Source organism: Daldinia loculata (assembly GCF_022478755.1).
Source record: "Daldinia loculata strain CBS 113971 unplaced genomic scaffold F4817scaffold_25, whole genome shotgun sequence".
Lineage (NCBI taxonomy): Eukaryota > Fungi > Ascomycota > Sordariomycetes > Xylariales > Hypoxylaceae > Daldinia > Daldinia loculata.
This window is the reverse complement of record NW_026054879.1, coordinates 164,024-177,909: the sequence shown is the minus strand read 5'-3', so window position 1 is coordinate 177,909 and position 13,886 is coordinate 164,024. Positions and strand designations below refer to the sequence as shown.

Here is a 13,886-nt window from a genome sequence, read left to right as displayed (position 1 = left end):
GGAATTCCCACTTTCCCCTTCCCATTGGTCCAATTAAGTTGTCCATATTATGAGTGCAGCCGTTAACAAGAGCAAGGATCCGTGCTGTTGTACCCGTACCCTTGAGGGCAATTCGCCAATTAGGTACGCGTCCCGTTTTCCTTCGGCCGGCGGTGGATTTTTGCGAGACCCTTTTCCCGCGAGCGTAGGTAGTTCGAGAACCGCTTCGACTTATGTATATCCCTGTCTTCTGTGAATTACATACTCCTTCCAAGACGAGACGAGACGAGGCCTCCGAATACCTATCACCATACATATCTACTACATGCAAGATCTGTTTCGCCGTTGACGACGTTTTCTTGAAACACTTTAAACAATAAAGGCAAAGGGGGGGAACACAGGTCTCTGACTTGCTTGATCTATCGCGCGAATCCGACCGGTAGAGACGGAAAAGACTCGAATTGGATTTGGCAAGGGAGATAAGGGATATCAAAAAAAAAAAAGAAAAAGAAAAAGAAGAAAAAGAAAATATAATCAAGATGGAGTACCTGACAAAAGAGCCCGAGAACCTCAATGCCGTTCAGCGGTTCGGCCGCTGGCTTCGGTTGAAGCAGTACCAGATTGAGGTCACGTTCGGTGTCTACATGTTTACGTCGGCCGAGAGATTTATATTTTGTAAGTTATCCGTTTGTTGACGCTATCATTGCCGCAGCACTGTCCCTCGATATACTTCTACATCAGGGAAAGGAAACAGGATAGATACACTGCAATACTAGCGCCGAGTTAAGATGGCCTACGTGCTAATTGTCTCTTATATACAGGGTCTGTCGTATTCCTCTTGTGCAGTCTATTGACCATCGCCGTCGTACTCTACCTTCCCCAGCATCTTCTCTTCATCATCAGCCGCGCCTGGTTCTACGTCAACGGCGGCGACAGCGGGGTTGCATCCAATGTAGTCGCAGGCAATAAGGACGCACTATCACTAGCAACTTCATCTATGGCGAAGACTATGGCGGCAGCGGCTACTGAGACGGCCGAATATATGAACCGGGAGCTATGATGCTTGGAGAACCCCCTGACTGTGGAGGATCTAAAGATACACGGACGAAGCCTCGGGCATATTTCTCTTGTGCGAACCAGCAGACGACGAATGATATAATAATGGTAATCAGTGGTGCTTGTATATGGTGCAGCCCGGTCTACGAGTGATGGGATGAGGCGTTAATGTGCTTGAGCAAGATAGTTTGGCGTTTGGATCGATAGATTTGTATCAATGGGCTCGCGGATAACTTCCAAGAAGCCCACTGGGAGGGCGTGCGTGTTTAGACGGTTGCATAGCTGGAAGCAAGCCAATTTCACGGGGTTCTCTCTGGGAACGAATATACCCTAAGTGAGCCATCCTCCCCAGCTATCGCCAGCTCATTCACCGTTCGCATTGGCCTCCATGAGAGTTGGAGAACAGCCTTAGCCAGGCATAGTCTATAGTTAAACCGTCAGTTGTTGATATTTCAGAAGTTAGACATCAGAACTTACTCTGGCTTTAAACTCAACTTTGAAGATACACCGAGAGATGTCGCGTCGATCGAATATATCGAAACATTTCCAACCTCTGTGCCCACGGCAAGGAGAAAGGTGTTACTTTCGGTGTTACGATGTAGAAAGTCGATAGCCGTGACCGGATGAGTTTCTGGTATAGTAGTTACGCAGGTGATGCCCGAGTCCGCGGAGTCGGGCGATGCGTGTCGCCATATCTTCACCTGCTTGTCCCGACCCGCTGTGGCGAATACAAATGAATTGGCCCAAGGAGCCCATGCTGCATCCAAGATCATCCTCGAATGTCCCTTGGGGTTGGACTGCAGGAGCTTATAGCTCTGCTTATTATCATTGTCCCTCTCGAAAACCGCCCATTGCCTGTCTCGCCCAACGCTGAGTAAGTACCTGTCGTCGGGAGAGAATCGTAGGCGTGTCGTAGTTAGAGAATGGGCTGTTAATGGTGGTTTCACTTCAGTCCACTTCTCCGTCTCGAATAAACGGATGACGGCATGGTTGATTGAGCTCGCTTTGCATGCGCTAGCAATCAAAGTTCCATCGTGACTTACAGCCAGACATGAAATCTCGTAGCCGTGTCCGTAGAGCTTTTCAATTTCAGGCCAGAGGGTGTGCCGAGAGAGGCTGTCCTCGAATGGCGGGTGGTCGATATCCAATACGGATTTGCGGACCGTGGACCCTGGATCTAAGGCGCCTCGGTCCGTCTCGGGATTGGCTGCTTGGACTTCGAGATCGTCGTCGACAGCTTCGATTGCCTTGTTTGAGAGGCCGAGGACCGGCATGTTGGCAGCGTCGGGCATAGTCTCGACGTCTTCATTGCCGATGTCACACAACCTACTCAGTAGCTTTGCCACCGCCTTCGGCTCATCAAATACACGCATCAGCTTCTCGTCGGCGCCGGAGACGAACTTGGAATTCCCAAGCGAGTCGATACAGTTGAGGTCATAGCCGTGGATTTGCGGCCGAGCCATCTCATGCCACGTCTTTTTACCAGGTCCGTTGTTCCAGCTCGCGTGTAACCGTGTCGTCTGGTCTGCACTCGTAGAAAGTAAATAGTCACCATTCTTTGACCATGCTATACCGGTGACGGCTCTTGTGTGGCCAGTGATACCGATGTGTGGGATCCATTGATCTCGCTCCTTATTATAGTTCCACAACCTCCAACTACCGGTCCTCCCGAGGCATACGACCGAATTTCCATCCGGTGACCAAAGTCCCGTCCAGAAACCACCTGTGCTGCCTGTTGCTGTAGTGGCACCCTGTTCCCTACTGATCTCACCGAGCCGTACAGTCGTAACCCAGATCCCTGATGAAGGATCTGCCTCCCATATAGCTAGCGTATTATCTGCGGAAGTAGAAAGGAGTTGGAGTTTTCCGGTAGATGGATCCGAGTACCATCTGGCACTATAAATCCAATCATCGTGTCCTAGCAATAGAGCTTCGAATGTGATGGAATAGTCATCTTCTACAGTTTTCAGTCTATGGGCCTTGTTTGAAGGAGACCTGCCCGGCATAAATGCACCCATAGACGGATCAGCTCCATTTGCAGTTGCGGCGGGCAACTCTTTACCCTGGTGAAATCGCCAGAGGCGAATATACTTATCCTGGCTCGCAGATGCCAATATCAGATCGCTATCAGGACTAGTTCCCTCCCATGTAAAATCTAATGACCGAATCCAACCCTCATGACCTGACAAGGTCGCCTGAAGCTGGAACTCGGGGTTATTTCTAGAACTTGCCACGAAGACTTGGACGATGTCTCTAGTTCCCGCTACGGCTAGGACCAAGGCTTCACCATCTTGTCTAAGCGTACTTAGAGCTATTGAAAGAGGGAAGAATTTCGGAGCAGTCTTAATCGTTTGTAGCAACCGAACATTGCCTTCTTCCAAAACCCACACTTTTATCGAGGCATCTGCTGCTCCTGTAGCAAAGATCCTTGAGGTCGAAGTTGCCGATGCTCCTTCATGACAAGCTGCTATAAAGTTAATTGCTGCTGTATGTCCCTGTACAGTCTGGATGCAAGATGCAGTAGTGATATCAGAGTCATCGGATGAGAGTTCCCAGACTTTCAAGCTCTGGTCATCGGCACCACTGAGCAGATAAGTTTTAGACTCCCCCTCAAGTTTGGGCAGAAACCTGACAGCCTTAACGGCACCATTATTTCCGGAGATGAGACTTGTCACACCTCTTGGTTGTGAATCCTAATGAAATAAAAGTATTAGAAATTAACAAGATATACTTCAGACCCTTGAATTATAATTAGTTGGACCTACATGGGGTCGCCAGAGAGCGATATATGAGTCAGCTCCGTAAGCCACAATCCCATCTTCGTTCCAATCTGCTACAGCAGTATGCCTATTGGCACCAGCGGAGAGGTAATCTACGCCGATCTGGTAATTCTCCATGTGCGGCGTTGCAGTTGTGTTTTGTATGGGAGACAATTTGGTACATGGCAAGTTGCTTTTACAAAGTATAAAAGACAGGGCTTGTGATTGGTCGGTGCTCCAAAAATTCAGTTGAGAAGTCTGCGTCGGTTGCAAAATCCCCATTCGCCGGGTGCATGCAGTTGGCACTATATGCTTACAGTATAGGTACTGAATTAGGTACCTAGGGTAACTCTATCTACACTGACTTACATAAACCTTTCCTCTCTTACGGCGTACCTAATGTAATATGTAACTTATTACTGTTTACTACCTAATATTTACCGTATTCATAAGGGATCGTAACTAGAAATAAAGCTTTCATTTATTCCCTTTTCTAGTATATACTCTCATATCAAATACCTAATGTTTAATAATTGCCTACCTACTTAGGTAGGTAGTTTCAATGACGTAACTATGAAGAATAAATGACAGCTTATATATGTAGGTGAACCCTCAACTCCTATTGAAGCATGCAGCGTACAAGAGGCTAATGCTAAATATACCGTAATTTAAGACACGATACTATAAATGGAAACCTGGTACCTTAAAGAACCAGAGTATGGGTTTTTAATGTTGGATTGCCCTATTACACCTTAAGCCACAAATACCCTACTGGACGATATCTCGGGGCTAATAAGAACGTCTCCTTTCCACGCCGTCGAGCGTCGTATACAAGTAATTGGTTCACACAAAGGAGCACCGTTCCGATTCCCCGTTTCGTAATTCTATACTCCCAGAGCAGAACCGCACCATCAAGAAATTGCCTTCGCAAAGTAGGTAAGATTAGTAGGTAGATAGGTAACCAGATAACTAGACAAACTCCTCGCGAACGCTACGATGACCAGGATGGAAATGGAACATCCTTACCCCCTTACCCCCTTACCCCCTTACCAATTACAATATCCAAAACAGCCGCCCTTAACCCTGAGCTCCCTCCTTGCCGCCGTGCAGCAAGTATACATACATATGCTATGTATGCCCGACCAAGACACACGTGCTGTACCCGCAGGCACCTGATCAACTTGGGCGCTGATGGAGCATCCACCAAAAGCTTCCGCATGAGCGTCGGCTCTATTCTGAGCGGCGTACCAGCCCCTTGCCTACCGGCCACCGGGTGAGATCGATCTACCTCTGAATCCCGTGGCGCCAGGGTTTACCCCCTCGGCGCCACGAGGGACATTGAAAGCGTCTGCCAGGGGCGACAAGCGACCTGCTGCTGCGAGCTGCGAGCTGCGTGTTATAACCTCTCCCGCGCAGTATGTATGCATTGCCGTCCGGACCGTGTCGACAACTAGAATGTGCTGCGGGCTAGCTAGCAATTGGGAACGGCGGCACGGTGCAGGCCTCCCGGTTTGATGACGGCTAGGAAAATGAGGGGAAGATATATCCTCCTGACAAATATTTTGTCAATTTCGAGTCATCCAATTTTGTGTCTTCTAAAATACCTAACCTACTGCTTCTCGCCTATCATATCATAGTCTCTGCTACGTATGGAGATTCCGTCCCATACGCGGGCGCACCACTATGTAACAGATGCAGGCTCTTAATTAATACGTAAGACGGTCAGCACTTTGATATATTGTCGCCGTTGAAACTTGGTACTGCGCAACTCGCCTGACCCAGGAGATTTGAGATGATCTGATTCCCAAGCCACTCGCTTAGTGAGACGTGCATGTGATTAATCAATTGGTCGTAACAGAATATCTCAGTGGAAGCCTAAGGGTTCTATGATACGTACGTATGTTATGTTGCGTTTCCCGGCTAAGGGTCCCTCGCAATTTCTATGTCACCGTCCCTATTCGATGGTTTAGAAGCGGCTTCTACGCAGTATCTCCTCGAATCTACGCCGAACGGGAATCTTTCAAGGGGTAGCTGGTATCTTGTAGCACCACTTCTAGAGGTCTCTAGACTGGTGATTGGTGGCTAGAAAATTATGTTGGGCTTAGTTTCGTGTGAATTTGTGTTACCGCCTACGTGGTGCCAACGGAACAACTGAAGTGTTCCATCCAGATGGGTCTTAGGTTAGTTCAAGAGCCTCACGCTCTTCAGTAAATAATTTAGGAATAGTGTGCATCTGTTGTCGCACAGGATGTCATGGTCGAGCTTTCTTGTTGTCTACTTTTGGAGGTGGTATCTTTGCCTTATGCTGTGGCATGGGGGAGAGTCTTGACGATATTGGGTCATATTGGGCAATATCGCTGATCTAACGATATTTTTTATACCCACGGAGTTTTAGTGGTACTAATAGTGGAAATGGGAGCATTTTGTGTAGTCTTTTTTTAATACCGACCATGACAAATATAAGTAATCTTGTAGTAAGATATCGGAAGATGATCCGAAGTCACATCGCAACGACCTGCCGCAGTAACCGTTGTGGAGTTCAACTTTAAAAATAACACCACGCTGATGTAGCATATAGCTGGCATATGGCTGGCATATAGCTGGCTCCCAGTTGCTAGGAGACGTCTAGTTTCTCTTCGTATGTTGGCGTAGATAGTTGGAACAGCCGTCCTGAATCTCCCGAAGACAGAACTCGGCCGGAATCTACCAATCTGAACATCTGATCAACATAATTACAAAGCCGTATTCGTGGTTCATATCGGACCGGTATGGTACAACCACAATGCAGGGCAGCCGGGCAGGCGCCCGTGGGGCTGTCTGCCCGTGTAGAGTAACTCATGTGCGGTAGCTATGATGAGACCTAAAGTCGCTTGGAATAGCCCAATCAAAACATAATGAACAATACGGCCTTCGAGCGAGGCACCTCACGAGACAAAATATTGGCTCTTTCGTATCCGTCTTCCAGTACTCGGTGTCAGTGATAGGAAGATTAGACACCACCGGCGTCCCATCCCATCTGCATACTATGATGGGATACTTTGGTAAATGTTGTGGAACTGGAACGGTCCACTCATTGTGCCCTTAGATTGCATGTATGATACCAGAATAAGCAGGATCAACCGCCAGAAAAACCATACGTGCAGTAACGGCACTGGAGAAGAGGTTTGTGGATAGCAGCAACCTCTCATATTGGGCGGTGACGTTGCTAAAGAAGCGTATCAGAGCTCACTAAGTCTGCAGCTATGTCTAGTTAGTCAGTTAATCCGTGCAGTTCATGAGCAATATCTATGTGTGCTAGGTCTCTGCCGCTGCTCTGCCGGCTGTGGTTGCAGCAACGAGAAACGTTCCGCAGTTCCTAGCGCTGACGGGTCTGTCTGCCAGCTCTCTTGTCAGGAACCAAATACTTGATCGAGTACTTTGTCAAATTACTTGGTGGGAAGAAGGTCTATACCCCGGTAAAATTGACCAACAGGCCTACCTCCTAGTTATTATTAAGAAGTCGGCTTGTCGGGTTTGCCCACCTACTTGCAGCCATAAGACTGTGATAGAAGATGCATGTCGCTCGATCCGGAAGTAAGGCCCTGGTTCTCTAATATCTATAGCTCCCCCCCCTTTGCACTACAAGAGCTAGGAAGAATTTCAATCGACTCTATACAAGCTCACTACGTACCTTATATGATCGGCGTTTCCGTTGCACTAAGGTGACGACAGATCTTGTCTAATAACCGAAGCTCGTAAATCTGGAGCTAGGCCACATGACAGAAGCTACGCTGCTTGCCACGTCTGTAAGCCAGCGGCTCACCCCCCCCTGAAAACTTTTATTCGGCAGGGGGATTTATAAAATTGCGCTTTAAAGTATGGATTACCGGCGTACCGGCGTATCCATGATGTGGTGCGGGCGAGAATAATCAGATAAAGTATAGAAGCAGGAAGATCGTTTTACTATCTTGCCGCATCTACAAGGTGAGCAGGTTGACTTCACCAGAGCCTGCATGCAAAGGGTGTGGTGAGTCCGGTTTCCTCCTCAATTGTTATTATTATTATTATTCCTTTTCCATTTCGTTCCGTCAGATGACGAAGATTCCTGCATTCTCCGAAGTGGTGGTGGTATTATCGTCATTTGTGACAGAAGCTGTCAATGCTGCACCCTTTCATTCCATCCTCTCTTCCTAGCCTGTCTTTTTGTGTCGACGTCAAGCTACCCCGCCTCGGGCATTATTATGATTATTACCTTAGTGTTCTAGTCTTATATGTAGTTAAGGCGGGATAAAATGAAATATTCCCAAAGCGGGAATGCGGAACCTGGGGGCATGAAAGTCACGGCGTGTAGGATGGGTATGATATCCTCGACAAGCCGTATTGCGGCTGATCCAGGCTTCTCAGCTAGTCGGTGTGTTATCGAAGGCATTTCATTTAGCAAGAGACCTCTCGGGTTGACCATCTCCAACTCCCCAGCGCTTATGATTGGCACTCTTGGAGTCAAGTCGCTTTTTATGGGTTGCGCGGCATTAAGCCGGATATCATCGACCTCCTAAGAATAGCTCTACTGGGTTGCTGGGATAGATGAAGGCTTGGCCTTCTGCAATGCCTTATGACTCTCTCTACGCCGACACCACAGGTTTCTATTAGCTTAAAGCTGCGATGACCTGAGAAAGACCTAGAGCCACTCCAACCAGGCTCGTATGAGTAGTCAGGTTCGACTGAGATATAATGCTAATGTCGGAGAGTTCGTCACTCAATCTTCGGGCTCTTCTAGTATTAAAATTCTAATAGTTTAGAATTTATATTCGCCATAGCACAATCTATTCGTGACAACCGAATTAGCTCTGGTAATTTCAACTGTGAAGATAAAAGACAAGCCCTGTGATTATTGATCAAGTAAAATTTGGCTATGCCAAGCGTTCCACAGGGGTAGAAAATCTTGGCATGAAAAGAGTATAATTGACGGGTAAGGGGCCTATATCTCGGTGCCGGAATTTCTCCCTCGCCATGCGCACCATCGGCTCCGTCCTATTCGGAGCGTAGATCATCGGGTTAGCCAAGAATCCGAGGCCGTACTGAATCGTCGTCGGTCTCTGTAAAACTCGTTTCCGAAGCAGCGCGCATCCCTCACGCCGTCAATAGAGCTCTAGCAAACATACCCACGTGTTATATTTCGCCTACTGCATGAAACAAGACCACTCTAGCCCTTAGTGAGCGTTAAGAAGAGTAACAAGAAGTCGTCGCCTCAGTTTTCTTGGGGGGTAACGGTTGTGAGTGACAGGCAATAAATCCTGATAATTATAGCACTCTCTGATGGAGATGTGGTGCGTGCCGTAAGGGAATTGTAGTTGCTCGAGACTTTGCTGTGGCCTAGAGGGAGAGATCGACCTCGGAGTGACAGATTGCATACGCGGCAATAATTAACCAAGACCTCGTAAATGCAAAATGCAGGTATCCACTGCCATGTCGGCGCTCGTTGTATAAGCTAAGATCCTGTCCAGATTCAGATGGGAAAGACATGCATTGTCTGTCGAATTGTCTGAGATAATCAAGTCGCACAAGGCCGGCAGGACAAATTGAAATTCGGAGCGCATAAAAAAATCGACTATTCTTGGACGTAGCTGCAGGGGAAACATGTCCGTTCGCCTTCCTAGGCGCTCAACTGTGACAATACCGGTCGCGTACCATAGGAAGTTGTAAGATATAATTCCTTCAGGCTCAATATACCCCAAAGACAAAAAATCGACTTCGAATAAAGTTATACATCGCTTATTGTCTATAAAGGCACGGCATAAAGGTAAGGCCAAGTACGAACGGTACCGCATACGACGTGGCTATTTCGTAGCCCTAATGAGAGATCCTATTTGGCAATATTAGTGGTGCTATGTTGGTGGGATGTTTTGGGAATATGCAGGATACAAATTGCTTACCCGGACAGTGGAATACACCCGCCATGTTCGCAGTCTAAGTAATTAGGTTACCTAGGTGTAGCCGCCTGATCTAGGTCTATCGGGGCTACCCGTGCTCGTCCGAGATAAAGTTCCAAGGGGGTGGTCACATTGTATGCTTCTCAAGAGCCCAGAAGCCTGGACAATACGGCTCGTCTCGAAGTGCGATGATCCCGAAAATATGGATGTCATACCATAATATGCAGACAGCCGCCTCGACAACCCGTCTCACCAGCCTGGACTGCGGGTACGTCATACCCGAATTTCGATGTGATAGCTTTTCTTCCGATTCGACGCCTTTAAACATCGAGCTTCCCGCTTAAGCCACCCGGAAGCTAGGGATGATCGCCGCGTCTTCGAGTGAAACATCGGCGTTTAGTGTGATGAAGGGCTAGTTCTCAACTCTACTTACACTGCCATATTATCTAGTTTTCTGCTGGAAGAAAGAGGTACTGATAAAATAATTACGGATCTCGTACCAACAATCTTAGTTTCTTCTTGTGTCGGGTTCGATAGAGGCATCGTTGTTCGCAGATGCTCTCGGCCATACCCCCAAGGGACATTAACAAACCAGTGCTTAAAGTAGTGCTTCATGACCAAGGCACATATCTGAGGATCACTGAGCGAGCTGGGTGGTAGAGAGCTTCGAATCGGCTATAGTGTAACCCCGGAAGTTAGCCAGAATAATCTATCTGGTCTCGACGGCTAGCAGTCGTTCGCTGTACGGAATAGCATATATGGATCACCGGTCTTTGGAATTAAACGGGGCGCCATCGCGTCTAGTTAAAGACCAGTAGATTTCCGATGGTGAGGTAAAGAGGATCACATTGCATGACAGGGTCGAAATGGCGGAAAACCTCGATTGCTCTTTTCCTTCTTTCCCAGGTTGTCATATGTTCTAAATCATGTCGGTGGGATTACTATGTTTTTCGTGTCTCGTGACACGACGCATACTCCGGTACCGTTCTTCGGAGTGCCCTAGGTACCCGTAGTTGGGGCCGTGTTTTCTGCAGAGTCGGTCACATGCTACTTCGATCGCCTTGAATGGTAGATCCAAGGTCTAAGTATTGCATGATCTTCTTAATAAGGCTTAACGCGGCGGCATAGGGGAGCGACCCAGACACAAAGACCATGTGTTCGCTCGGGCTGAACGTTTTCTATGGACGCCGCCAATCTGCGAATTCCTATCGGGTAGATCATCCCAAAATAGAGGTCAAGGAGCTGCATTCGGTCTTGGCGCTAAGGCTTTACGACCGTGAGCTTGTTCACGTGGTATATTAATTTTGTAACAGGCCAACTTTTCAATGAAGGAGGCTCTCGACTCTTCATGGTTATTGGATTTCTGCAACCCGCCCGTGATCAGTCACAAAAGGGTTGGAGCGGTGGCGTAGAAGCCGCTGCATGTGGATACTATTCTAGTCCCATTTCTCTGCGGATGAGGGCATGAATGGCTGAGGTTCAAGTCTAATATCTTCTCTTGTTACCTGTTTACCTGTATACCTCATAACACAGATTGCAGGATGTGCTTACTGGAGGCACTAGAACCTTAGGACGGCGCTCATAACAATAACAACAACAATAATTATGACGATGGCATCAGTAGATGGATCTAGGCCTCGGGTAATAGATGGATCGTGCAGGTGTTACAGCCAAATTCGCCTCAACTTGACACCAGCATCGGGCTTGTCTGAGGCTCCCCGGTAATATACCTGGTTTATGATTCACAGCCACGCTTAAGGCTTGTCGAGGAACACGGAATATCGTGGTAAGGAATATCGAAGCTGATGTTTCCTACATAGTGTATTCCTATCCCAATCCGCGAACGATGGTCTTGGTGACTTGCAGCTGGGTAAGGGGTGTGTGACGAACGTTGATTGGTAGCAGGAGTCGTGCCAGGACAAAGGACGACAGGGGACGACAAGGGAAGACAAGGGTCTAAGGTTAGAATAGGGCACCTATGACGCCTATTGTTGATTGACTCGCCCGTCGGCTACCTCCAGGAGACGGAGGAGTCTTCCGCACAACTTAAATTTCAAAGTTTGTGGTTAGCTCCGAATTGAAGGTCTCATGACCTCTCATTGTAAGGGTATCCAGAGTAGGAGCCCACCCTGGCCCTGGAATCCACGGACCACGCCTTGTCGTGTGTCTTCTTGCATGTCCACACTGATGCCCACTTCCCCACTGGGGACGTAGATATGGAGATGTAATATATGTATGTACGTACTGATGCTAAGTGCGACATGTGCGTTGCAGGCCAGTTCGACCAGTCCATGCGGTTGGTTGGTCTTGTTCCTGGCGGCGCCCATCACCAGCTGGTGGGCTGTGGGTTGTGGGCTTTGAATGCATCCGACTTTTTCAAACCCTATCGCTGCTATGACCAATTGTTTACTAGCCACTGGCGGGAAGCTTGGATCATGAAGCTAGGGGGAAGCTTAATAGTAAACGATAGACCGTATATGCCAACAGCACGATGCAGGTGGAGCGGACGGATCAATTGGCCGGCACTAGTATGTAAAAGCAGAATAGAGCTCCTAGGTTCTGACGTTGTCTCGCAGCAAAAAGTCTCATGATGTATTGGGCTGTGTGAGCAGGGATCTTTTCATTCGTCCAACGAGCTTCGTTAATATGTAAGTCGACACTGCTTGCAGCAGACGGCTTTGCTATGTTCAGGCGATGTCAATTCGCTTTAGGTTTTGGCCGGGAGGCATCATAAATCTAATTAGGTATTCCAATGCCATGACGAGAGTTGAATTGGATTCACATTCTGCCCATCCGAGGAAAGTAAAGAAAGACGAAAAAAAATTTGGTTAGGTTAGGTAGGTACCTAAGATGTGGGTATGGGGTTCTGCGTGGATTCGTGGAAGTAGCATCCCAAGATAGTCCAAGTGCGGGGCAGTAGGAATTCAAAAGCTGGGAAAGGAATCTGTGGGAGATCCAGGAGAATTAAAAAGGAGGACGAGGGGTCGTGAGCCGGGGGATATCTTTACAAAGTAACATAAGACCACCACCTTATAACATATAAATAATTATTTATTATTGGTAGGCAGTTAAGATGATTTCGTGCGTTAGGAAAGAAGTGCGATGGCTCTCATATATTTCCGAGTCTTGTTGAAGATGTCAATTTGCAGTACCCTTCGTCATGGTGCGACTTGAGTGAGTCTGCAACTTCAACGCCCAGTTACACGAATGAAAGGTAGGATATGTGCTACATCGGCGGTTGTTCAATGGTCTACATAAGGATAGGATAACTGCGCTTGATGACACATCGCATGGCGCCCCGAAAATTGATAACCAAGTACCTCTTTCCTATTGAAGGCTACATATAGATATTGGACATTAGGAAAGAGCACAAACTTAGCATGTATATTCCGTACATAAGATAATATGTACTTACAACATTTAAGTAGGTAGGTACCTACATCTTATAAGATGTGATCCATAAGTATCAACATGCTTAACCGGTACCAGCCTACCTCATATTTCGGTTGTTATGGTTTATATGTAAGGAGAGAGAAGGAGAAAAAAAAAAGAGGAAACTAATAACATCATGTGACAAAATACTAGCCAGTTATCCAGATCGCCGGTCCCTCTTAGTGGACATGTAGGCTGTAGAAGCCATAGAAGCCATGTATGTACTATTAAGACGGTGCTGGCTGGTTGAACGTTCAGGGACCCCGTCTTTGACCCTGCAGAATCGATATTCTGTCTCCTTTTTTTTCGACTCTACTTCGGTTGCCGAGTCTTGTTTAGCGCCCTAACTGTCCGCCTTAAGTCTGAGCAGACCACATGAGCAAGCCCCAATTTTCTAACCCCTGACTTCTTGCATACGTACACGCCGCAGGTGTGAGTCTGCCAAGGATTAAATGATGATTAGTTCTGGAAAGTAGCAACTAGGCAGTCTAGGTTTGTAGGTACCTATAGGTAGTTAGTTAAGTGAAAAGAGACCAGTCTCCTAGGCTTTGACATGTAGAGAAGTTCGCAAAGAAATCTTGCTTCTTTCTTTGCCGCCGTCAGGTCATTTGGCCATTTACGACGTATTAGTCGAGCGGCGACGACAAAGCAGGCTCTTAGAAAGTGGAAAAGGAAACTTCGAGAGCACCATACTCGTCTCACAGCACAGCAGAATTGAGCCGATACAAACGCATTGAACCTCACACAAGGG

At 47.5% G+C, this 13,886-nt stretch overlaps 2 protein-coding genes across 2 annotated transcripts; one reads left to right on the top strand and one right to left on the bottom strand.

The window, feature by feature from the left end:
* The first annotated feature begins 407 nt into the window (after positions 1 to 407).
* Positions 408 to 1,211, top strand: F4817DRAFT_110344 (uncharacterized protein). Its single transcript, XM_049297471.1, has 2 exons — positions 408 to 654; positions 801 to 1,211. Exons 1-2 carry the CDS (start codon positions 519 to 521, stop codon positions 1,037 to 1,039), a joined length of 375 nt encoding a protein of 124 aa, XP_049158938.1. The 5' UTR covers positions 408 to 518; the 3' UTR covers positions 1,040 to 1,211.
* A 297-nt stretch (positions 1,212 to 1,508) lies between these two features.
* Positions 1,509 to 3,932, bottom strand: F4817DRAFT_358813 (WD40 repeat-like protein; the record flags this gene model as incomplete). Its single annotated transcript, XM_049306076.1, has 2 exons — positions 1,509 to 3,728; positions 3,801 to 3,932. 2 exons carry the CDS (start codon positions 3,930 to 3,932, stop codon positions 1,509 to 1,511), a joined length of 2,352 nt encoding a protein of 783 aa, XP_049158937.1.
* Positions 3,933 to 13,886: the final 9,954 nt, after the last annotated feature.

What these genes read in the sequence shown, in the direction of transcription:
- F4817DRAFT_110344 (XM_049297471.1), top strand. Translation starts at nt 519, where the DNA reads ATGGAGTACCTGACAAAAGAGCCCGAGAACCTCAATGCCGTTCAGCGG. An exon ending in GGCCGAGAGATTTATATTTT is followed by an intron (nt 655 to 800) that starts GTAAGTTATCCG and finishes TCTTATATACAG; the next exon opens with GGTCTGTCGTATTCCTCTTG.